The following is a 26,745-nucleotide window of genomic DNA, read 5'->3' as shown; positions in this document are numbered from 1 at the left end:
TTGAACCAGCCTCCTGAGTAACTGGGATTATAGGCGCCCACCACTACACCTGGCTAATTTTTTGCGTGTGTTTTTAGCAGAGAGAGGGTTTCTCCATGTTGGCCAGGCTGGTCTTGAACTTCTGGCCTCAAGTGATCTGCCCTCGGCCTCCCAAAGTGCTGGGATTACAGGTGTGAGCCACTGTACCTGGCCTTTAAAAAACTAATTCTAAATGCCTAGCATTTAAAGGAACCTGTGATAAACTTTTTTTTTTAAAGAAAATAAATACTCCATATATATTTTTATATATAACATGTTATATATAATATAAATTATATAGTATATAATTTATATATTTATATAACATGCATATTATATATGTTATTTTATATTATACATAATATATAATATGTTATATATTATATTTCATAATATATAAATTACATATTATATTTTTTATATATTATATAATATATCTATATATATATTTTTTTGAGATGGAGTTTCGCTCTTGTCATCCAGGCTGGAGCGCAATGGCGCGATCTTGGCTCACTGCAACCTCCACCTCCCGGTCCAGGCAATTTTCCTCCCTAGTAGCTGGGACTACAGTAGGCACCCGCCACCACGCCCAGTTAATTTTTGTATTTTTAGTAGAGATGGGGTTTCACCACGTTGGCCAGGCTGGTCTTGAACTCTTGACTTCAGGTGATCCACCTGCCTTGGCCTCCCAAAGTACTGGGATTACATGCCTGAGTCACCGTGTCTGGCCTCCTTCAGCAGTTTTAACCAACTGGTTTACTCTGTTTCATTAAAGTACAGAACATCTTGGAAATCGGTGAAATCCTTACTAAAAAGACACAATTTTCGGTCTCCACTTCTGTTTATTTATTTATTTGTTTATTTTTGAGATGGAATCTCACTCTGTCACCCAGGCTGGAGTGTGGTGGCATAATCTCCGCTCACTGCAAGCTCCGCCTTCAGAGTTTACGCCATTCCCCTGCCTCAGCCCCCTGAGTAGCTGGGACTACAGGGGCCCACCACCATGCCCGGCTAATTTTTCTGTATTTTTAGTAGAGATGGGGTTTCACCATGTTAACCAGGATGGTCTTGATCTCCTGACCTTGTGATCTGCCCATCTCAGCCTCCCGAAGTGCTGCGATTACAGGTGTGAGCCACCGCACCCAACCAGTCTCCACTTCTAATAGCTTAATGTCTTATGATGTTTCAAACACATTAAAATATTAAAATAACTTAATTCCTTGTTCTGCAGAATATATTAGAAAATATTAATTTTTACCATTACCATGAATAATACAAATATTTTCAGTTCTGAGTGTGGCTCATTCTGATAATGATTTAATAGTCACCTTTCAATTAAGATTTGATATGCCAGAGAAATGACACTCTAGAAATACTTATTTCAGTTTTCTAGCTCCTTGGACAGATGTATACGTGCAAACGTAGCCATTTTTGCCATTTAAATTGGCAGGAAAAAACCCACATTGAAATGTATTATATTTGATTGCTAGTAAAGTCAAATATTGTATTTTGTTTGCTTCATAAATTTTTATAGGATGTTGAATTTGTACGTAAAAGTGGACAATAATATAGTGAATATCTTTGTGTTCATCATTTAGCTTCTATAATTATCAATTTATGGCCAATCTTGCTATATTTAAACCCATAACTACTTGTGTATTTTTTGAAGTCCCAGACATCATATGATTTCATCCATAAATACTTCAGTGTGCAAATTCTTTTTCATATGGTTATTATCCAGTTATATTAACCCTTTTGTGAACTGTTATTTGTCCAGGTCCATGGTGTATTTTTGTTTATTTTCAGTACTTTAATACATTTTTAGTATATAGACAATAAATAAATAAAGGTTCAGTTTTCTGTATTGGCCTTAACTTGGATGAAAGCAGTAAGTTTAACTTTGGACATCTGAAGTTTGAAATGCTTATGGGATATCCAACTTTTACAGGTTTTTAATAGTTTTTAACAGACTGCTGCTTCATTCATCAAAATGTGAGTGATTGGTGAAAGCTTGGTGTGGTTAATGTTATTCAGGGAAATTTTGGTGGAGTGAAAAGTAAAAGGGGTAACTGGATGTTTATAAAATATTTGAGGGATGGGCACAGAAAAAGACATCTACAAAGAAAACTGAGAAAAATATTTTGGGGAAAAAGAAAAGTCTGGGAGGGTGAAGTCTGTGAAGGGAACAGTTGATGTCAGATGTAGCAGAGAGATCAAGGAACATGATACACAGAAATATGTGTTGGATTTTATGACTGACCAAATGAGAAGATAGTTACAAACACAGGACACAGTGTGCTATAGTGGTGCAAGACTTGGATTTGAATTTTGGCTGCCATTTATCTTGCTGTATTATGTTTGGACATATTACTGGTTATTGTATTTTTGTTTCATATATAAATGTAAGTATAAACAACAAAATAAAACGTATACGAAATATACATATGTATCTGTTGAGACTCTTAGCTATTTGTTTCAAGAATATTCACCAGACATCTTGAAGCATAGTTGTAATAGCTACTTTTGCCTGATAATTCCAACATCTCTGTTACTTTAGGTTTATTATATATAGCTTATCTTTTCTCTTGTGAGTTGCTGATTTCCTTACTATTCCTATGTTGAGTAAGTTTGAATTGTTTATTAGACATTATTTCTTTTTTTGAGACAGGCTCTGTCGCCCAGGCTGTAGTGCAGGGGCACAATCTCGGATTATTGCAACCTCTGCCTCCCAGGTTCACTACCATGCCCCGCTAATTTTTTTTTTTTTTTTTTTTTTTTTTTTTTTTGAGATGGAGTGTTGCTCTGTTGCCCAGGCTGGAGTGCAGTGGCATAATCTCAGCTCACTGCAACCTCTGTCTCCCAGGTTCGAGTGATTCTCCTGCCTCAGCCTCCTGAGTAGCTGGGATTACAGGCACTCACCACCATGCCTGACTAATTTTTGTATTTTTGGTAGAGATGGGGTTTCACCATGTTGGCCAGGCTGGTTTTGAACTCCTGACCCCTCATCTGCCCGCTTCAGCTTCCCAAAGTGCCGAGATTACAGGCACGAAACACTGTGCCTGGCCGAGATAAATCATGGGAATTCCTCCCATGCTTGTAGGACCACTTGCAAGGTTCTGCTTTCTTAGAGTTTTAGGTCCCTGTCTAGCTACTGCTAGTATTACCACAGCTGCTCCCATGCGATTGCCTGGGGCAACGGCAGAGAAAAAGAAAAGCGGGGGAAAACCCAGAGAATTTTTTCTTCCGCTATCCAACATTTAGAAATGCCCTCTTTACTGTGCCTCAGACCAAAAAAGATTTTTCTCTTGGAGCACTTTCTGCCTGCACTTAGCCTGCAGTTCCGGGTTTTGGGCTGCCTTTAAGTCCAGGCTCAGGGGAACCAGAGGGAAACAAAATCAGGAAACTCACTGCTGGACTAGTGTGGTACTCCTAGTTATGCTTTTCTCCCTAGGTCACCTGCTACCATTTTTGGAGTCCTCAAATAGCTGCTTCATGCATTCTGTCCAGGTTTTTAGTTGCATTCAGTGGTAGAGACAGAATGGACTATGCCTACTCTGTCTTTACCAGAACCAGAACACAGATATTACTTTAATTTTATTATAATCATATTGTTTACTTGTTTCAGTTAAGAATTTATTGTGCTCCTGTGATTTACTAGGCTTTGCTGTACATTTACCAGGAAATGGATAATCTTAATGTGCTTGCAGTAGGTCACAGGTAGTGAAGGGATGTGGGGATGGAGGTAGAAAGTAAACAGTTGCATATTATTAGTAGTGAATAATTGGGTTGTTAATTTTAGCTTTTTTGGTCAATTTCTGCTTCAGGAGTTGACTTACTATTTATGACTGAGGGAAAGATGATCTGATATATATTGTTAATTTTTCATTTATTCTGAAATATAAGGGATGAAAAGTCTCTGGATATGTATGCTCTGGATATAATTATTAAAACATAAGAAATATAATTATATATAGAATTATAAGAACTTGAGATAAGAAATAATTTATTATTATATGCTTGTTTTTCAGGTCTTAGAAAAATACCCCAATACACCCATGAGTCATAAAGAAATTCTTCAAGTTATCCAGAGAGAAGGACTAAAAGAAATCAGGTGAGTTATTTAAATATTATTAGTAATAATTATAATACTTGATCAGAGTATTTGGTAGTATGTAATAGTGTACTTTAGTCCTGAAGATTAATTATTTAATAATAAATGCTTTGTTCTGATTTATTCAGCTGTCAGATCTTTGGAATTTTTTAAGTTATTACATAGTTTTAAAACCAAAAGTAAGTTAAATTCTTAGAGGGTAGCTATCTTTAAGCCCATGCACTTTAATTTTTAGGAAGACCTGGAGCCATCTTCAAGACTTCATCTGTCACTTCAGACTTTTTGATTTAATAAACTGGGTCATTAGTGATAAAAATTACTCTCATACAGGGAGAATCCTAGAGGTAGACAGATCCCAGAAGAAATAATGCTGGCTCAAAAGGATAAAATGAAAAAGAACTGTAAATCAGTATATATGTCAAATAATAGTCTTATCATATTCAAATATAATAGACTTGGGTCATTAATACAGGATCGAAGATAACACAGACTTTAATTTCCAAGAATCTTATTATATTACAATAGCAGGCCAGGCATGGTGACTCATGCTTGTGATCGTGACTCATACTTGTGATCGCAACTCTTTGGGAGGCTGAGGTGGGAGGATTGCTCGAGGCCAGGAGTTTGAGACCAGCCTGGCCAAAATAGTGAAACATCTCTACAAAAAATTGTATGAACTAGATGTGGTAGTGTGCTCCTATAGTCCTAGTTATTTGGGAGGCTGAGGTGGGAGGATTGTTTGAGTCCAGGAGTTCGAGGCTGCAGAGTGCTAAGAAGGTGCTACTGTACCCCAGCCTTGGTGACAGAGCAAGATGCTGTCTTGTAAAAAAAAAAAAAAAAAAAAAAAAAATTACAATAATACTTAATAGTCTTTTTTTTTTTTTTTGAGACAGAGTCTGATTCTGTCACCCAGGCTAGAGTGCAGTGGCATGATCTTGGCTTACTGCAACTCTGCCTCCCGGCTTCAAGCAATTTTCCTGCCTCAGCCTCCTGAGTAGCTGGGATTACAGGCACGCACCACCATGCCTGACTAATTTTTGTACTTTTAGTAGAGACAGGGTTTCACCATTTTGCCCAGGCTCTTCTAGGACTCCTGAGCTCAGACAGTCCGCCTGCTTCATCCTCCCAAAGTGCTAGGATTACAGGTGTGAGCCACCATGCCTGGCCAATAGTCAGTGTTCTTAAGACTCTATCATCAAGAAATGTTAAAATTATATTAGGTATGCTCTGTATATTAAGACAGCAATTTGGGAGTCTATGTTAGATTTTCATTAAGATAGGAAAAGTTTGCAGTGCTTTCAAACTATTGCTGGTTTTCAACTATGGGTGGCATTGTGTAACACTCTTAGAGAAAGAGTTTAGAATTTTGGGGCACTGTTTTTGATTGTCACAGTGGTTGGGATAGGGGAACACAATGGCATTTAGCGGGCAGGTAACAGGAATGCTAAATGTCTTGCATTGTGCTGGACATTGCTTCACGTTGAATAGTTTTTCATCTCAGGTGCCAATTGTGTTCCCATTGAGAAACAGTAAACTATGCCCAAATATTTGTAAATGAACATTGTATTTCTTGATGAGTAGCCATTACATGTTCTAAATTTTGTTTCTCATTTTTTCTTTCTTTTTTTTTTTTTTTTTTAAGAGATGGAGTCTCATTATGTTGCCCAGCCTCGAGTACAGTGGCTGTCACAGCCATGATCATGGCATACTGCAGCCTTCAACTTCTGGCCTTAAGCGATTCTCCCATCTCTGCCTCCTGAAGCTGGGACTATGGGCACTCGTTTTGTTTTCTTTGACATGAAATTCTAGTTGAGGTTTTTTTATTGGCTCTCCCTTTCTAAAGCAGTTTGAATTCTTTTTTGATTTATAGTCAGACTTCAGTAGGCTGAAATAAATTAGGTTTGCTTCATTGACATGAAAAAGTAAAATATAAATTAGTCTGCCTTACTTTATATAACACATCCCTGAAAAATTGAATGTAAACATTTTAAAATTAAAACATTAAAATGCATTTGAAGGCCGGGCGCAGTGACTCACGCCTGTAATCCCAGCACTTTAGGAGGCCGAGTTAGGCGGATCACCTGAGGTCAGAAGTTTGAGACCAGCCTGGCCAACATGGTAAAACCCCGTCTCTATTTTTTTTTTTTTTTTTGAGATGGAGTCTCACTGTGTCACCCAGGCTGCAGTGCAGTGGCGCGATCTTGGCTCACTGCAGGCTCCACCTCCCATGTTCACGCCATTCTCCTGCCTCAGCCTCTCGAGTAGCTGGGACTACAGGCACCCGCCACCATGTCTGGCTAATGTTTTTTGTATTTTTATTAGAGACGTGGTTTCACCAAGTTAGCCAGGATGGTCTCAATCTCCTGACCTCGTGATCTGCCTGCCTTGGCCTCCCAAAGTGCTGGGATTACCACCGTGCCCCATCTCTATTTAAAAAAAAATTAGCCAGGCATGGTGACACGTGTGTGTAATCCCGGTTACTTGGATGGCTGATGCAGGAGAAGAGCTGGAACCCAGGAGGTGGAGGTTGCAGTGAGCTGAGATTGCACCAGTGCACTCCAGCCTGGGCAACAGAGCGAGTCTCTGCCTCAAAAAAAAAATCTATCTATATATATATTTATATACTTTATATAACACATCCCTCAAAAATTGAGTGTAGACATTTTTAAATTAAACATTTTAATTAAAATTAATTAAAAATGCATTTGAAGGCCGGGTGCAGTGGCTCATGCCTGTAATCCCAGCACTTTGGGAGGCTGAGATGGGTGGATCACCTGAGGTCGGGAGTTTGAGACCAGCCTGGCCAACATGGTAAAACCCTGTCTCTTTTTTTTTTTTTTTTTTGAGGCAGAGTCTCGCTGTGTCGAGTCGTGTGTGTATATAGATATATACACACACACATTAATGCACATATATACATATATATGCACATATATACACATATATGCACATACACATATATACATATATATACAGTCTTGTGTGTGTGTGTATATATATGTATACACATTTGAAGAATTAACTTTTAAAAGTATCTTTTGTGGGCAGGTGCAGTGGCTCATGCCTGTAATCCCAGCACTTTGGGAGGCCGAGGCAGGCAGATCACTTGAGGCCAGGAGGTCTTAATGTCAGTATCATCCAGCTCTAACATAGTAAGGCTCTGGGACTGTAAACTTACCATGATCATTTCCAGGGAGCAAGCAGGAATAGTAAATAAAGATTAGTAAAAACAAAAAAACAGCAGGAAAAAATGGAAGAGTTTTTTTAAAAAGGTAGTAAAGTATGTGAATCATCAGATAGCTTCTGGTTCACATAGTGACAGTTAAAAGTAGCTTTTCCTGGTTCAACTATGTTGTGGTAATGCAGTTACAGAACAACAAAGCAGTACATGCTGACCACCCTTAGCAGGGAATGTGCTTTCACTCAGCTATTGGACAGTTGAGTCTTTTAGGTCTCCATTTGTATACCTCTTTTTCAGAGATAATTTTGGCTGACTTTCTGGTCTTGATCATATCTTCCTATTTTAGTTGGTTGTAGTGTTCTGTGTTCTTTTCTTTTCTTTTTTTCTTTTCTTTTTTTTTTTTTTTTTTTTGGAGACAGTTTCACTCTTGTTTCCCAGGCTGGAGTGCAGTGGCGTGATCTCGGCTCATTGCAACCTCTTTCTCCCAGGTTCAAGTGATTCTCCTCCGTCAGCCTCCCGAGTAACTGGGACTACAGGCTCGTGCCACCATGCCTGGCTAATTTTATATTTTTAGTAGAGACAGGGTTTCACCATGTTGACCAGGCCGGTCTCGAACTCCTGAACTCAAATGATCTGCCTTCCTCGGCCTTCCAAAGTGGAAGGATTATAGGCATGAACCACCGTGCCTGTCATGTTCTGTGTTCTTCATAGCATTAAGGTTTGAAATTATATATGTTTGTAGTTATTAAAAAATCATACAATTTCTCTGTACCTTACATTTTTAAGGTAGCTCCAGAGGCAGTGACATTATCTTTCCCCACCCCTCAGCATATGGTGCATAACAAGTATTTAAAACCTACTTGTTAATGAATATATGAGGTATTATTGGTTGGAAGATCATATTCATATATAGTTATAGATTATTCTCTTGCTGCAGTGATGTGTCAAATGGTGGTCTTTTTTTCTGAGACAGGGTCTCGCTCTGTTACCCAGGCCTGAGTGCAGTGGCGCAATCTCATCTCACTGCAGCCTCGTCCTTTTGGGATCAAGAAGTCCCACAACCTTAGCCTCCTGAGTAGCTGGGATGAGAGGTGCATGTGCCACCATGCCCAGCTAATTTTTGTATTTTTTGTAGAGGCAAGGGTTTCGCCATGTTGCCCAGGCCCGTCTCGAACTCTTGGACTCAGGTGATCCTCCTGCCTTGGCCTCCCAAAGTGCTGGGATTACAGGCGTGAGTTACCATGCCCGGCCGGTAGTCTTATACTCTTTTTTTTTTTTTTTTTTGAGACGGAGTCTTGCTCTGTCACCCAGGCTGGAGTGCAGTGGCCGGATCTCAGCTCACTGCAAACTCCGCCTCCTGGGTTTATGCCATTCTCCTGCCTCAGCCTCCCGAGTAGCTGGGACTACAGGCACCTGCCACCTCGCCCGGCTAGTTTTTTTTTGTATTTTTTAGTAGAGACGGGGTTTCACCATGTTAGCCAGGATGGTCTCGATCTCCTGACCTCGTGATCCGCCCATCTCGGCCTCCCAAAGTGCTGGGATTACAGGCTTGAGCCACCGCGCCCGGCCTGTCTTATACTCTTAAAAGTTTTTTAGAAAGATTACAGAATGAAACACGCATTATGCTTCTCAAAAGTGTGTGACTACTTACTGTTTTATTTTCATTCCTTGGACCTCAGTACATGACTTTGAGCTCTTCTCCCTTTATATTTTTCCTTTGGCACTCACGTTTTGAAGAATTTTGCCTAGATTATTCAATACCATTTTTGTTTGGTTTTAAAATTTATTAAATTTTATTTTTTTATTAAAAACAAATATTTATGAACAGATTAATGAATAAACAAAATAAGGTATATGCATACAATGGAGTATTATTTAGTCTTAAGAAGATAAAATTCTGGTACATGCTACAGTATGGATGAACCTTGAAAACATTATGCTAAGTGAAGTAAACCAGACCCAAAAAGACAAATGTATGACTCCAGTTACATGAGATACCTAAAATAGGTAAGTTCATAGAGAGAAAGTAGAATAGAGGTTACCACAGACTGGAGTAGTGGGGAATAGTGAGTTACTATTAAATGAGAACAGAATTTCTGTTAGAGATGTTGAAAACGTTCTGAAGATGGATGATGGTAACAGTTGCACAGCATTGTGAATGTACTTAATGCCACTGATTAAAAATGGTTAAAATGGTAACTTTTATGTTCTGTGGGTTTTACCGCAACCAACCAATAAGATATTTGAAAAGAAGTGGGCCGGGCGCAGTGGCTCGTGCCTGTAATCCCAGCACTTTGGGAGGCCGAAATGGGCAGATCACCTGAGGTTGGGAGTTCAAGAGCAGCCTGACCAACAAGGAGAAACCCCATCTCCACTAAAAATACAAAATTAGCTCGGTGTGGTGGCGCATGCTTGTAATCCCAGCTACTCGGGAGGCTGGGACAGGAGAACTGCTTGAACCCGGGAGGCGGAGGTTGCAGTGAGCTGAGACTGTGCCATTGCACTCCAGCCTGGGCAACAAGAGTGAAACTCCATCTCAAAAAAAAAAAAAATACAAATGAAGTGGTTGGCTCCTAGCTGCGAAAGATTCAAGTTGTAGCCCCTTTAAGAAGTTGGGTGGTAAGTAAGATTGAAAATCATTTATCCAAAGTATGGAATTCTGGAAATTAATTAGAAACATGAATTCCTTTTTTTTTTTTTTTTTTTTTTTTTACAAAAGCAGTATAATGTTTAAATTAAATGCCTGTTTATAACTATAAAGCATGACAGCATTTTAGAAAATATAGGAAGAGAAAGGTCCTTAAATTTTTCCCCTCACCATGATCTGTGACTTTTTATATTCTATTATGTTGTTTTTATGCATTAAAGCACTAATTTTAAAGATAGTTTAGGCTGGGCATGGTGGCTCATGCCTGTAACTGCAACACTTTGGGAAGCTGAGACGGGAGGATCACTTGAGTCCTGGGGTTTGAGACCAGCCTAAACAAGATAGCGAGACCTTGTCTTTATTTAAAAAAAAAAAAAAAAAAGAAAACATGGCAGTGCAGGCCTATAGTCCCATGAATATATGTCCTATGAATATATGAGGTATTATTAGTATCTTGTATATTAATAATAATCACTTCAGGAAGTGTCAGACCTGATTCAAACTTTAGCCTCCCAAATATGCTGGGAGGCTGAGGCAGGAGGATCACTTGAGCCCAGGAGGTCAAGGCTGCAGTGAACCATGGTTGGGCCACTGCACTCCAACCCTGGGCAACAAAGCAAGACCCTACCTCTTAAAAAAAAGAAAAAAAAAAGATAGAATTTTCCATAGGAGTAATAGGGAAGAAAAAGTTTTAATGTTTCAGGTGAAATGGGAGGACATGACTTAGGCCAGGAGAGGTCAAGAACTGTTTCTGTTATGCTTAATAGTCAGAGTTGATAGCAAAGGCATTGTGGAGTTCTTTAAATTAGCTTAGTTCTTTTTGTAACAGCTAAAACAAGAAGACATGAAAAGTTATTGATACTATAGATAAATGCTGTAGCTGTGATATCTGATCATTTGTAAATAGAGAAAATAATTCCCATACTGTTTACCAAAAAACAGTTATTTCATAAAATCAAAAATAGTAAAAAGAATTTTGTTGAGATGTCTAACCTCCTTGTTCAATTTTCTGTGGCTAAAGTATAACCTAATTTGTTTGTTACATAAATACCGATGATAATGTGGCAGTTGTTTCCTAGGGTTGAGCTCTTCAACACAGAATTGCTTGTTCCAAATTTGAAGTACTGTTAGAACCTTTAAAACAATTTTGTAAGCTTTTACTCATTTGTTTTTCTGTAGACAGTTTGCTTTTTAAAAATCTGTATTATTCATTGGGTAGAGATTTTGTTTACTGGGTCTGTTTGTTTAAAGAGCCCCTATTCTCATTATTATAGCTCGTGTTGATTCTGGATTATACTGTGCGTTTGTATGAATCTAAATATTGAAGGAATGGTTAGGTATTTTGTTTCCTTCCTGAGACACTAGAAATAAAACCAAAGATTCAGAGAGTTGTGTCCATTTTTGGGTACATTTTGACGATATACTTCAGTTACTAAGGGAAAGAATTCAGAATTTTATTTTACCTTGAATGAAAGTAAAATGGTTGTCATTAGCCATCAGTATATAAAATAGCCTTTTTTAAAAAGCACTTTCCTTTTTGTCTGATGATGCTGATTTTACAGTTTGCAGAGAAACAAAGAGCACCTAGTGCTCCAGTTTGTTTTTCAGTTTCTCCTGACTTGAGCCTATATTTCTTCTTGTCATTACAAACTATGCCATTTTTCAGGAAGTGTCAGAGGTGATTCCAACTCCAGCCTCCCAAATATACTCACATGGCTACTCCCACACGGCTTCATGGAACTGTTTCTGGGATTTTGGGCATTGATAAGTTAAGAGTTTATTTAAATGTTCTGTGTAAGTCTCTGAGCTATACAGTTCTATAGTTCTTAGGATCTGATCAGAAGACCAGAAAGTACACAATAATTTGAACAGGAAAGTTATTAACTGGAAGTTATTAATAGATTAACCAGGGATTAACTATTCAAAGGTAAAGAGAAAGCAGGGCTCTAGTTCAGCGGATGACAAAGTTCATTGGTGCTATAGCCTGAGGTTGCCGCAGGAAACTGCCTACTAGGTACTAGAAGAGCTTTGCTGAAAAGCCGCCTGCTGGGAACCTGTCCCACCTTTTGGGGAATAAATATTAGCTACTATGTATTTATGTAATACGTAAAAATATACAGGTACAGCTAAAGACATGAGTGAATGTAACTTCTTTCGTTTTCTTTCTTTCTTTTTTAGACAGTCTCACTGTCACCCAGACTGGAGTGCAGTAGCACGATCATGGCTCACCGCAGCCTTGACTTCCTAAGTAGTTGGGACCACAGGCGTGCGCCACCATGCTTGGCTAATTTTTTTTTTTTTTTTTTTGTAGAGACGGGGTTTTGTCACGCTGCCCAGGCTGGTCTTGAACTCCTGGACTCAAGTGGTCCCCCTGCTTTGGCCTCCCAAAGTGCTGGGTTTACAGGCGTGAGCCACTGCACCTGGCCGCCTCTTGGTTTTGTTTTGTTTTGTTTTTTAATCACGGCTCACTGCAGCCTCAACCTCCCAGCCTCAAGTGATTCTCCCACCTCAGGCTTCCGAGTAGCTGGGACCGCGGGCACACACCACCATGCCTGGCTAATTTTTAAATTTTTTTATAGAGACAAGGTCTCTATGTTGCCCAGGCTAGTCTCAAACTCCTGGGCTTAAGGGGTCCTCCCACCTTGGCCTCCCAAACTGCTGGGATTACAGATGTGAGCCGCAGTACCTGGCCTGAAGACACTTTTTTGAAACGTAAATTTTTACTTTTGGAAAATTCTAAAAACAAAAGTATACATCCTCCATCATAAACTGTAAATAGTGTTTGCACCCTGGGCTGTTCTGAAATAAATTGCAGTAATTTTATTGCATAAATATGTCAGTATATATCAAACAGATAAGAACTTGAGACTGGTTGTGTGCAATTTGGGTATTCTGGCTTACAAAAAATAGAACAATTAAATCTACACAGTAAGCTTACATACTGTTGACAGAATACACACCCTGAATATTCTTTGAAATCATGCCTGTTAATTCTTTACTGTTACTACTCATTACTACTTCTACACTTAGGCTAGATATGCAATAGGTTTTCCCCCTCCATCAGCTGTGGCTGCCATTAGTGTTTACAGATGTGCTTTTATAGCATTAAGTGTTGGACTTAATGCCTTCCTTCTGAAGTAGCTATGCCTTTAGTGCTTCCCACCCCCCCCCCTTTTGGAGTTTCCTTAACCTGCTTTGCTCATCTTATTAACTGTATTATCTTGACTCTTACATCAGCTAATAGAGAAATAGAGTTTTTAGGAAAGAAGAGAAAAATAGTAAAGTGTTCAGTTCTTGAGACCCTATTCTCTGACTAGTTTTTCTTGTCTTTCCATTCATGAATAGAAGAGGAGAAATAGGAAGATTATTTGTTCATGAATTTATCGTCCACAAATTGGGCATTTTCTGAATTAGACCATTCATGAGTGATCCCAAGGGTTCATGATATATAATTAGTAATTTTGGCGAATTTGAATCTTCACACTGTAACATGAATATAGCTGAGTAAGTTATATAGCTAATGAATGAGTGTGGCCAACTGCATAGATTGTAAAGAACTCTGGGAACCACCCAGCAAAGATTATGCTCAATAAACATTTTAGAGATTGAGATTTTACCTCTTTGTCTAGGGGAGTCCTAATAACATCTGATTAGTACCAATTTGTTTAAGAAGAAAATAATCTCTTTCATACTGTATTGAAGGTTATATGTTTTAGATTACATTATACTAAAAACCAATCAGAGCACCTATGTTTTCCCATATCTCTTCCATGCAAAAGTATATAGCAAGGGAAATAAAGTCAATATTCTCTACTACTTTTCAGCAGAAATCCTTACCCCTGCGGAGTAGATCATCTGATTATTTGCTAAGCTGAATTGCCTTGAAGTGATTTCATTAGAAACAGCTTAGTTTTAGAATGAAGAACATTATTTATTGTATTGATAGTATATCTAAGGTTGGATGATACCTTTGTGGTTAAGCCAGCATCTTCCTCCTCTTCTTCTTTTTTAACATTTAAAAAATATTTTTTGTAGAGATGAGGACTCACTATGTTGCTCAGGCTCATCTTGAACTCTTGGGCTCAAGCAATCCTCCTGCTTTGGCCTTGGCATGAGCTACTGTGCCCAGCCATCTTCCCTATCTGTTAGTTGCAATCTGCTTTCAAGCCCACAAACCTGGTAGGGATGTCAAGAAGGATTAGTAATGAAAAAAATGACAACAAAATGTTTGGGTATTGACAGAAAAGAGTATTCTTATCCATTGTAATTCAGATCCGTAAGAGCTCCATTATGGATCACAGGGAAGCTAGTAAACCTTAAGCTGATGGCTTTATGATGGCTCCTTGAAATTGAAATGCATGGGAAGAATATTAAAGAATAGGTAGTATTCATTGTATCCACATTTAACTCGAAACTGCCCTAAGTTTTACTCTGTTACACAATCAAATTACTGCAACTATTTTCTGAAGTAGTTTAGACTGTTTAGCTAAATTTGTATATCTTTAGACATTTTGATAATATTTTTGGCTAAGTTGTAAATTTTAATGAAGAAGTTAATGAGGGGGTTGCTAATTTGGGGATTTGTGGATATTGCTGGGAAGGGAAGGGACAGTTTAATTTTTGGTTTTATTGTTGCTTTGTAAGAAAAATTAAAAGCTTTTTTTTTCTTCTTTCATTTTCCTGCGCTGCATTCCAACTCCAGAAGGTAAGAAGTATTACTTTATTCTAAAGAAGTATTATGCAATTATAAAGCACACTCTTATAAATTTAATTTAACTTCCTTTGAATGCTTGAGTTTTACTTTATAAAATTAAATAATTAGTCCAGAAACTAAGTAATATTGATATTATTATGTTAATGTTTAGTAAGTGTGCTTTTTTTGGTTCTTGCAGTTTGTATTTATTGTTTGATCATAAGTTTAGAAATCCGATCTATATTAAGATTTATTAAAATCAACATTTGACTTATAAAAGCGTTGGGATGCCAAGTATTCGGCAGATTAATAATGAAAATATTTAGTAGACTGGAAACATGTATATTAACATTTGCTTTATGGCTGTAAGATTGAAAATGTATGTTTATGTTCTTAATTTAGATAAAATATTGGTAAATCGGCTGGCCTCGGTGGCTCACGCCTGTAATCCCAGCACTTTGGGAGGCTGAGGTGGGTGGATCACTTGAGGTCAGGAGTTCGAGACTAGCCTGACCAGTATGGTGAAACCCCATCTCTACTAAAAATACAAAAATTAGCCGGGTGTGGTGGCGGGCACCTGTAATCCCAGCTACTCGGGAGGCTGAGACAGGAGAATTGCTTGAACCTGCGAGGCGGAGGTTGCAGTGAGCCAAGATCATGCCACTGCACTCCAGCCTGGGCAACACAGCAAGACTCCGTCTAAAAAAAATTGGTAAATCCTTTAGGGGCATGATACTTAAAAACAGGGCAGAATGGGTTAAAAATCTTAGTCTGGATCCTTTACTGAATTGGCTTTTTGTGTGTGGGCATGGCCTTTTAGATTCACCTCCACTATAGCAGTTACTGTGTTACATGCCTGTGAGACCTGAGGGCAACAGTCATGTCCATGTATTTTCATGTTACTTGGACATGGCATGCTTGGGTTATAATTAGAGCCTAATTAGTCTTTTTAACTCTAGTTATATTTGTAGTCCATTAAGTTCATTTGTAAGAACCTATTTATTGTAAGCAAGAGTTTGTGGATGAAAGCTTAATTAAGGTTTTACAAAGTTAAAATTATAATTAAAAAATAAAAAAACTAGGTAAGTTTTGTGTTATGTTTGTTTGAAGGGAGCATATATTTGATTGGTTCTTATTTATTTATTTATCTGGAGGCAGAGTCTCATTCTGTCACCCAAGCTGGAGTGGAGCGGCATGGTCTCGGCTCACTGCAACCTCTGCCTCGCAGGTTCAAGTGATTCTTCTGCCTCAGCCTCCCTTGTAGCTGGAATTACAGGCACCTGCCACCACCCCCGGCTTATTTTTGTATTTTTAATAGAGACGGGGTTTTACCATGTTGGCCAGGCTGGTCTTGACCTCCTGACCTCAAGTGATCTGCCCACCTCGGCCTCCCAAAGTGCTGGGATAACAAGCGTGAGCCATCGCGCTTGGTCATTGATTGGGTTCTTTAAGTGCAAATGATAGAAACCAAATGTGAATAACTTAAGCAAAATGAGATTTATTTGAAGAATATGGGGGCAGAGGCAAGACTCAGTCTCAAAAGCAAGAAACAAGCTCTGAAATTAGGAGAAGGAAGGCAACTTCTTCTAATACATAGTCTCATCAAGACACTCCAGTTGGGCTAAATTAGTCATTATCTATTCTGCTCAAGGTTAAACTTCAAGGAAGAGTGAACTTGGTTGGCCTAGTGCCCAGGGATGGTGAGATATCTTAATGGACAGTCTTACCGAGACGGTTTCCAGTAGGGTAGGGCATAGTTCCCCAAAGCAAAATTAAGCATTCTTTTTTTTTTTTTTGAGACAGAGTCTTGCTCTGTTGCCCAGGCTGGAGTGCGGTGGTGCAATCTCGGCTCACTGCAACCTCTGCCACCTGAGTTCAAGCAATTTTCCTGCCTCAGCCACCCGAGTAACTGAGATTACAGGCGCACACCACCACGCCCAGCTACTTTTTTGTATTTGTAGTAGAGATGGGGTTTCACTATGTTGGTCAGGCCAGTCTCAAACTCCTGGCCTCAAGTGATCCGCCCACCTCAACCTTCCAAAGTGCTGGGATTACAGATGTGAGACATCATGCCCAGCCAAAATTGAGCATTCTTTACAGAAGAAGAGGGAATGGATATTGGTCAGGAAGAAACAACAGCTGTCCATTGCTCCCTATAGAAAATTAAAGTACAACAGAAAAATGTAAGCCATAAGCAGTTGTAGGAAGTAACCTTTTATGCAGATTCTCCTAATGGTAACATTGTGCAAAACTGTAGTGCAGTGTCACAGCCAGAATACTGTGTCTGATATAATCCACCTGGTTTTATTGGTACCCAGGTGTGTGTATGTGTATGGGGTGCTATGTGGTTTTATCATGTGTATAGATTCATGTACCTACCACCACAATCAAGATACAGAATACTTTCAACGAATATCCCTTGTGTTCCTCTTTTAAAACCACATGTACTTCCCTAGTACCTCCTCTTGCCCCCCTTATTCTAGTTTGTCCTACATTTCTATAATTTTGTCATTTCAAGAGTTTAATGGAATCATAGAGTGTGTAACCATCTGGGATTGGCTCCCCTGCAACCCCCATTCATTGTATGTCTCTGGGGAGTCCTCCAAGTTACTGTGTTCATAGTTCATTCTTTTTTATTGCCGAGTAGTATTCTTTGACATGGATGTATGACAGTTTCTAACTATCCATTGCATATCTGAATTGTTTCCAGGCTTTGGCTATTAAAAATAAAACTTCTATGAACATCTGTGTAAATGTTTTTACATGGGCATACATTTTCCATTCTCTGGGTTAAATGTACAGAAAGTGCTGTTGCTGGGTTGTGTGGTAAGTGCATGTTTAATTTTAAAGACACCTTGAAACTAAATGAATTTCTTGTAAACTGCTTTAGATTTTTTTTTTTTTTTTTTTTTTTGGTCCATGTTGCCAATCCTTGCCTTTTAATTTGTGTGTTTACACCATTTATATTTAAAGTAATTATTGATAGGTGAGTTTGTCTGCCATTTTTTTTTGTTTTGTTTTCTGTTTGTTTCCTCTATTTCTCATTCCTCTGTTTCTCTTTTCTTGACTTCCTCATGGATCATATTTTAGGATTCTGTCTTGATTTATATTTATAGTATTGTATTTCTTTATCTTTACATAGTTTTCTAAACTGTTTCAACTGGGTATTACAATATATACATGTGATTTATCACAGTCTGCTGATACCATTTTACCACTGTAAGTGAAGTGTGGAAACCGTACTTCCATTTAGATTCTTGAGTATGAGATGGTATTAAAATTTGTGTTCCAGTCATCAAATGTGATCTATAAAATTTATGAGAAGCATAGTCTGTGGTATATACCTATTCCTGCTCTTTCTGTTTTTTCTTCCTGGTGCTACAGGATTGCTTCTTTTATCATTTCCATTCCATTGAATGACTACCTGTAGTCATTCTTTAAGAATAGTTCTACTCCTCTTAGTCAACTACTTCTTTTAATTTTACTTAGTCTGAAGCTGGTTCATCAGATATAGAATTCACAATTGACGGTTCTTTTCATTCAGCACTAGTGAAATGTCATGCCATTTCCTTCTGGCCTATGTGGTTTTAGGTGACAAATCTATTGTCATTTGAATTGGTGTTTCCCTATAGTAATATATTGTTTCTCTCTGATTGCTTTCAGGACTTTTTCTTTGGATTTAGTTTTCAGGAGTTTAATTATGATGTGTCTTGGTGGACTTACTTAGATTTATCCTATTTAGATTCACTGAGTTTCTTGAATCTGTTCGTTTATTTCTTCATTTTTCTTTATTACTTTTTCTGTTTCTTTTTAAATCCTGTTATATCTGCAGGTTTTTTGTTTTTTGAGACAGGGTCTCATTCTGTTGCCCAGGCTGGAGTGCAGTGGTACGATCTCGGCTCACTGCAGCCGTAGCCTCCTGGGCTCAAGCAATCCTCCCACCTTAGCCTCCTGAGTAGCTGGGGCTACAGGTGTGCACCACCATGCCTGTCTGATTTTTGCATTTTTCGTAGAGGCAGGGTTTCACCATGTTGCCCAGTGCAATGCCTAAGCTCAAGCAGTTTGCCTGCCTTGCCCTCCTAAAGTGCTGGGATTACAGGCCCGTGTCATTGTGCCCGTCCTGTGTTTATTTCTTTCTTTTTTTTTTTTTTTCTGTGTTTATTTCTTTAACCAAATAAGAGAAGTTTTCAGCTGTTAATTCTTTGAATACTCTTTTTTTTCTTTTTTTTGGAGACAGAGTCTCACTCTGTCACCCAGGCTGGAGTGCGGTGGTGTGATCTCTGCTCACTGCAACCTCTGCCTCCCAGGATCCGGCAATTCTCCTGCCTCAGCCTCCCGAGGAGCTGGGATTACAGGTGTGTGCCACCAAGCCAGCTAATTTAGTAGAGACAGGGTTTCACTACATTGGCCAGGCTGGTCTCAAACTCCTGGCCAGGCTGGTCTCAAGTGATTCACCCACCTTGGCCTTCCAAAGTGCTGGGATTACAAACGTGAGCTACTGTGCCTGGTCAATTCTTTGAATACTCTTTTCACCCTACTCTTTTTCTCTTTTCTTTCTGGAATGCTGATGATATGAATGTTGAATCTTCTGTTATTATCCCACAGTGCCTTGAGATTCTGTTGATTTTTTTTGGTGTTATTTTTTCTGTCTGTTCACACTAAGTAAATTGTATTGACCTGTTATTAAGCTCACTGATTCTATCCTCTGTCATCTCCACTCTCTTACTGATGAGTTTTTAAATTTCTTAATGTATTTTTTGTTTTTATAATTTCTATTTGATTTCTTTTTATAAGTTCTGTCTTTGCTGATATTTTCTATATGTTTCAGGAGAATTTTAAGTAGTTCTTGAAGCATTTTTATGAGAGCTATTCCAATTTTTATTTGTTTATTACTTTTTTTGGAGGCAGAGTCTTGCTCCGTCGCCCAGGCTGGAGAGCAGTGACGCGATCTCAACTCACTGCATCTTCCACCTTCTGGTTCAAGCAATTATCCTGCCTCAGCCTCCCAAGTATCTGAAACTACAGGCATGTGCCACCATGCCCAGCTAATTTTTGTACTTTTAGTAGAGACGGGGTTTCACCATGCTGGTCAGGCTGGCCTTGAACTCCTGACCTCAGGTGATACACCCGCCTTGGCCTCCCAAAGTGCTGGGATTACAGGCGTGAGCCACTGCATTCGGCCTACTCCAAAATTTTTCTTACAATTTTAACATCTGTCTCAGTGTTGGCGTCCTTTAATTGTCTTCTTTGATTCAGATAGTGATTTTCCATTGAACCCTGAATATTTTGGCTATCATGTTAGGGGATGTCCAGTCTTATTTAAGCTAGCATTCACTGTGTTTACTTAGGTTTACCATGCAGGTCCTGTACTGTTTTAGTGGATTGTGGTTCCAATAACAAGTTTAATTTTCAGATCCTTTGCAATGGTATTTGGTTCTGCTTGTTTTATTTGGTGCCACAGAGGCTCCCATTGACCTCTGCTGCTTCTTATTGATCTCTGTTGCTTCTGTCTGAGGGGGTGGAAATTTTCACAGGCTTGGCTGCCTGATGCCTGTAGATGTGGACAAAAGGGAGTCTTCAGCCTGTGGGGACAGACAGGCTTCCTGGCAGGTTCCTGTTTGCTTGAGCTACTTGACTGCTCAACATCTTGTGAGAGGGGGAGGTGGTGTAGTCTCAGGCCCACAAGGACAAAGAGGCTTCCTGGGCTGGACTGTTTTTTGTGATCTTCTCCCACTTGCTGGTGCCATTTGGCCTCCCCTATTCTAGTCTTTATTTTTGAGACTTGAGGGAACGTAAACTTGCAACGTAAGTCGTTTAATAATCTCCTAAGATCTACCATAACTAAGTTACTTCTTTTAGTTGGGAAATACCAGGAATTGGTCAAATTAATGGGTCAACCAACTACTTCAAAACTCTTGAATCTCAATATAAATGGCTACATCTGGACTGATAGCTCCAGTTCAAAGCAGAAAATAATTGTAATAAGTAGTGTTAGCTGTTTAGATATCCAAGCTCTGCTTGCTAAATCAACAAGAATACCAAGTAGGACAAAGGTATAAAATTGCAAAATTTCTGTCTTTTGGTTTACTTAATTGAATCTGTTGATTTTTATTCTCTCTCTCCAGCTGAGTTCTTTCGGAACCATGCCCTTAGTTTATATTCATTCATAAGTATTTTGTTTTCCTCACTAATACTCCTTTTACCTCAGATAATATACCCTCCTCTCTCTCTCTCTCTCTCTCTCTCTCTCTCTCTCTCTCTCTCTCTCTCTCTGTGTGTGTGTGTGTGGGGGGGGGGTGTGTGTATGTGTCTCCCTTTCTGTGTTTCTGTCTCTGTCTCTCCGTTTGTCTCAGGCAGGAGTGCAGTGGTGTGATCATAGCTCACTGCAGCCTTGACCTTCTGGGCCTAGGTGATTCTCCCACCGTAGCTTCTGTAGTAGGTGGTACTACAGGTGTACACTGCCACATCTGGCCTACTTTTTATTACCTATTCCTCATAAGATTGAAAAGCCTGATGCTGTAGTGAAATGGCCTTGACTAAGATGGGAGTCCATTCACATGGTCTATTTAATCTTAAATAAGCCTTGTGAAATCATTATCTCATAGATAAACACGTCAAATCAGTGAAAAATTACATATCCAATTAGTGATAGAACTTGAATCCCCATCTGTGAGTCTAAAATATAAGTACTATTTCTGCTGCCTCACTTTTGAGTAGGACTCAGGAGATTGGACAAGGATTTTTTTTCTTTTTCTTTTTCTTTTTTTTTTTTTGAGACACAGTCTAACACTTTCGCCCGGGCTGGAGTGCAATGGCGCGATCTCAGCTCACTGCAACCTCCGCCTCCAGGGTTCAAGCAATTCTCCTGCCTCAGCCTCCCCAGTCGCTGGGATTACAGGTGCCCGCCACCACTCCCAGCTAATTTTTTGTATTTTTGGTAGAGATGGGGTTTCACTATGTTAGCCAGGCTGGTTTTGAACTCCTGACCTTGTGATCTGCCCACCTTTGCCTCCCAAAGTGCTGGGATTACAGGCGTCAGCTGCTGTGCCCGGCCTGGACAAGGATTTTTTTTTTTTTTTTGAGACAGAGTTTCGCTCTTTGTTGCCCAGGCTGGAGTGCAATGGTGCGATCTCAGCTCACCACAACCTCCAGAGGGTTCAAATGATTCTGTTGCCTCAGCCTCCCGAGTAACTGGGATTACAGGCATGCGCCACCATGCCTGGCTAATTTTTTGTATTTTTAGTGGAGACAGGGTTTCTCCATGTTGGTCAGGCTGGTCTTGAATTCCCGACTCAGGTGATTTGCCTGCCTCAGCCTCCCAAAGTGCTGGGATTTCAGGCATGAGCCATCGTACCCAGCTGGCCTGGACAAGGATCTTAATGAACTGTTTTGTATTTCTCTTTAGGTAAAACGTTAGATTGTTCTCTAAGCCCTTCTATACCAAGAGTTTGTAGTTATCTAATCTAAATAATATTGATAATATTGAACTTTGTTACTGCTAATGGACAAAGCCATGCTTTTTAGAAGATGTTAGTGGAAGACAACAGTGGGATGATAGAGTGAAGGTTTATAGTTAGATGTTAAGTGTAAGATAAAGCAAACAACAACAAAAAATTTCCAAGGAATCTTTTATTGCTGTGACCTCCCTCTCTAGGCGATTCCTCTACCACTCTCCTTATTTGTACTATGCCCATCTGCTGCTCTGTTGACCTAGAACCTCTCATTTTGGGGCCCCAGCTAGATCTACTTACCCCAAAATGCTTGTTTAAAAGTTTTCCTACACACCCTTTCCCTTATGTCTTTAGTGCTTTTATTCCCATTTGTTTGATGGTGTGTTTGGGGGAGGAAAACAGTATGAAGAAACAAATTCATTAAAGTATGGATGAGTCAAATGTTACTTTTTAAATCAAAGTTAAAAGCTACATTTATATTCTTTCTTTTTAAAAAGCAGATTAGTTGTTAATCTGAATGAATCAATCATTGGTGGAATTGTAGGTAATATGATCAAGGGAAGGAAAAATGTTTTACTGAAAGTGTATAGGAATACAAAAATTTAAATTTAAATCTAAAATCTACCAAGACTGTTTATTAATTCAGTAATTTCTAAATTACCGAGTGCACACATGTGGTGGTGCAGACATGTGGTTCAGCTACTCAAGAGGCTGAGGTGGGAGGATCATTTGAGCTTAGGAGTTTAAGGCTACAGTGTGATTGAGCCAGCCTGGGTTACAGAGTGAGACCCTGTCTCTAAATAAATGAATAAATAAAATCGACTGGAAGTGAGGGCATTTAAGCGTCTGGTCTAGATTACTTCTTCTTCTTCTTTTTTAACCTTGAAAGTATGAGTGTATTATTTAATCCTATTGAAGTTCAAGGGATTGAGCTTTGAAGGATAAATATAGATTGTGTATAGTTCAGCCAGGAATAGGGAAGATGATTAATCATTGTGGCCTTACCAAGTTTTGACAACTGTATTTTATAGGAAGGAGTACGGAAAAAATGGACAAGAGATTGGGGATGAAAGTAGGAATTAGGCAGTAACTTGTTATTGCAAGGGAGATTATCTCTACTATCAGATACCTTGGATTAATGATGTCCCTTAAACCTGTTTATCAAAGGTTTGAAATGGGGATAACAAATATTGGCAGACACTGATGAATTCTGAGGATGGATGGTACAAGCTTATTGTATTAAAGATTCTTTGGATTGGGTGCAACAGGGAATGCCAGTAAGGAGACCAAAAATAATCTGGAAAGGAGTAGATTTCAGGATTTCATGAAGTCTTAAAATACTTGAATGACTGTCATTGGAATGGTAAGAAATAATGTCAAACTTCCCCCCCCCCCCCACTTTCAAAGATAATTTGTTGCAAAATCAGTTTCAAAATTCAAACATTGCAGAGGAAACAAAGAGCCCCCCAGATTTCCCCAGCATTATACTACTGATTTCCATCATAAAGGCAGACTTGTAAATAGACTTGTAGGAAGAGTATTTAGCTTAGCTTAAGAAGGAATTTGTGAATAATTGGAAATGCTTGAGGACGTAGTGCCCATTCACCACATTGTATGATTACATAAGACATTGGATGATTACCTGTTTAGATACTTTAGAGGGGGTACAAGTACCTGTAGGTAAATGGACTAGGTCACCTATGGAGCTCCCTTGTCAACCTGTATCTTATCTGATTCTTGTTAGTAGGTGTTGAAAACAGAAAGTTGTGTAAACTGAGGATTAAGTAAAGAATGATCAAAGGTTGTAGGATTTTATTTTACCCAGCAATTCCTCTTCCACCTATATATACAAAAGAATTGAAAGTAGAGACTTAACAGATAGTTTTAACACTAGTGTTCATAGCAGCATGATTCACAGTAGCCAAAGGGAAGAAACAACCCAAATATTCATTGATAGGTGGATGGATGGATGAACAAAATGTAGCATATATATTCAATGGAACATTCAGCTTTAAAAAGAAAGGAAATCAACACCTGCTGCAGCATGAGTGAATCTTGAAGACATTGTACTAAGTGAAATAAGCCAGACAAAAAATAACAAATACTGTACGATTCCACTTACATAAGATACCTAGAGTAGTCAAATTCATGGAGACAAAAAGAATGGTGGGCAGGGGAAGATGGTTGTTGTTTAGTGGGTATAGAGTTTCCGTTTTGTAAGATGAAAAGGTTGCTCAACAGGGTGACTGTACTTAACACTACTGAACCTGTATACTTAGAAAGGTAAGATGGTAAATTTTATGTATATTTTACCACAATAAAAGTGTTGTAGGATTTTGCATTTATTTGAATGGGGCACAATTTAATCTAATGTAGGAGAAACAGCCGTCATGTTATATTAGTAGGAAATAGCATTTGCCTAAGGTAAGGAGAATGAGCAGAGGTATGCCTTTAACTTTTTCAAGAAGATTAATGTTCATTTTACCTTGTTAAATTTAAAATCTAGACAGTGATGGGTGGTTAAGAAAGCGAAGGATAAGAATCTGATTTTTATTAGCTTCTGCTCACAATGTGATGATTCAGAATTGGTAAAACAAGTAAGTTTTAGAGTTTTGGCAAGAGCCTTTAGAATGAGGAGGATTATAGACAAGACAAAGCAAGTTAAAGCTGAGACTTTTAACTTTGAAAGTTGATGGGCCATGAATACTTGAACTTTATTCTGGACTTCATTTACATGTGTCTTTGAGCCCCAGAAAGAAACTAAGAATGAAAGAAAGAATAGTGAAAATGTCATGATTTTCAGTGGGGAAATTAGACATCATTAGTTATGGGAAAAGTTATCAGTTAATTTTGGGAAGAGATCTCTTTTTTAAAAAGTACATAATTAGGAAACATTAAGAATCATAATTTTGCTGCAAGTGCTGCTACATTTACAGTTGAATATACTCTTACTTGTAAACCAGGGGGGTGGAGACTGACACATTAAAAAACATAAGCTCTAAACCTGAGTTTCTGATTTTGTTCGATTCTTGAATTGATAGCAAAATTGCAAATATGGCTAACAGTTTTTAGATAGTATACATTTTAAACTTCTATCTATGTGCCATATTTTTCTGGGGGCAAGTGTGTGTGTGTGTGTGTGTGTACGTGTACGTGCACGTGCACACTAGCAAAGAGACTGTGTCATTTGGCTCAGCTCAGCTCTAGTTCAGTTATTTTTACATTAAAATTTAAGAAGGAGTACTTCTTTCTTATAGAAACTTCCACTTCCTCTTTTATATCACCTGCACATACCACTGCGTTGCTATATGATAGGTCCTTGTAAATATTAAATGAATGAGAAACCAAGACAGCTTCTTTTCCATATTTTTTTTTTCCTGAGTTAACTTTGTGGAGTTTTAATATTATTTGATTTTATATTTGTATCTTTTTTCTTTTACATTGAAACCCTTGGTTCAAAACAGCATTATAAATGTTTCTTTCAGTACATAAACATAGTTTCAAATTAATAATTTCAGCATCATAACTACTAATTATTGCTATATTATATATATATATTTTAGAGGAGGACAACACATTTAATTTTATTTCAATCAAATCACAACACTTTCTTTTCCAATTGCTGCAAAGTGCATCTACAATATTCTATTACAGGTCCACTTTAAAAAGGTTTCCTGTGACATTACAGCAAGCCTCTTTTTTCAAACAGAGGAATAATCTCAAATTTTTCCTCAATTAAAAATCAAAACTCCATTTCAGGAAGTGGTAAATACATAAAAATTACTGTAAGCCAGACACTTAAAAGGACAGCCAAGAAGTCTTCCATCAGTTTATTAGAAAGAATGTGGACATTAAAAAAAATCCCCACTGTCATGAACATAGATTGAGGTTGTAAGCCCTGGTATAAGCTTAATCAAAAAAAGAAATAAAAAATCCAATACTGTATTAAACATTTTTCACTCTTTTGCCATACTGACAGTGCAAATACAAATCTGGTCTAAATGTACAGACTCTCAAACAACAATGTACAACTTTCTTCGTCTTCCATGCTGAGAGATGTAAAAACACTTAAGGGTCAAATAATACCAAATATATAGGCTTCAAAAACCATCTAAGTTAGGGCATTCTCTAGTTTTAGCTAAGATACATGTGGATCACTGGCAAGTAATCACTTCTATGAATAATGTGAAGGGTTTTTTGAAAAATAAACTTGGAACAATCCCGAAGTATAACACCAGAGGAATAGCAGGTTACCAGTAAGGTGTCGGCCAATTTGTTCCAGCCACTTTTGAATCTATGTTCTATAATCTAAAATTTAGTTCTCTTTCCCTAAGCTGAGAGCTTCCTATCATGTCAATATCTATGTTATGAAGAAAAGGAGATTTAGGTGAGATGTTTTTATTTATCACAACTGCTGCATCAATTGCCTAGGACCTCACTCAACAGCTTCATGAAAGTCTAGGAAATGTTCATGCATAAAGTTTGTTGTCTTAGCTGACTTAAAATTGCCCCATACAGTGGTACATATCAACCCTTAGTGAAGCCTTTTAAAAAAACAAACAGGTTGGAAAATGGGTGAAAGTAGGCAAATACAGCATCTGCCTTTAGAGCTGTCAACTCAGGAATTCTCTCAATTGTGAAATC

The 26,745-nt window shown here is 38.4% G+C and overlaps 1 protein-coding gene across 2 annotated transcripts in view; it reads left to right on the top strand.

The window, feature by feature from the left end:
- Positions 1–26,745, top strand: part of ASXL2 (ASXL transcriptional regulator 2) — a 153,952-nt gene that overhangs the window by 37,298 nt on the left and 89,909 nt on the right. The window contains exon 2 of one of the 2 annotated variants that reach the window (XM_038006656.2): positions 4,047–4,129. In XM_038006656.2, the coding sequence (XP_037862584.1) occupies positions 4,047–4,129 (83 nt within the window). Of the gene's footprint in view, positions 1–4,046; positions 4,130–16,143; positions 17,477–26,745 lie in introns of those variants that run through there. The other variant, XM_038006657.2, reaches the window with a different exon arrangement.

Source organism: Chlorocebus sabaeus, chromosome 14, assembly GCF_047675955.1.
Source record: "Chlorocebus sabaeus isolate Y175 chromosome 14, mChlSab1.0.hap1, whole genome shotgun sequence".
NCBI lineage: Eukaryota > Metazoa > Chordata > Mammalia > Primates > Cercopithecidae > Chlorocebus > Chlorocebus sabaeus.
Note: the sequence above shows the minus strand (reverse complement) of the source record. Positions and strands in the feature narration are given on the sequence as shown.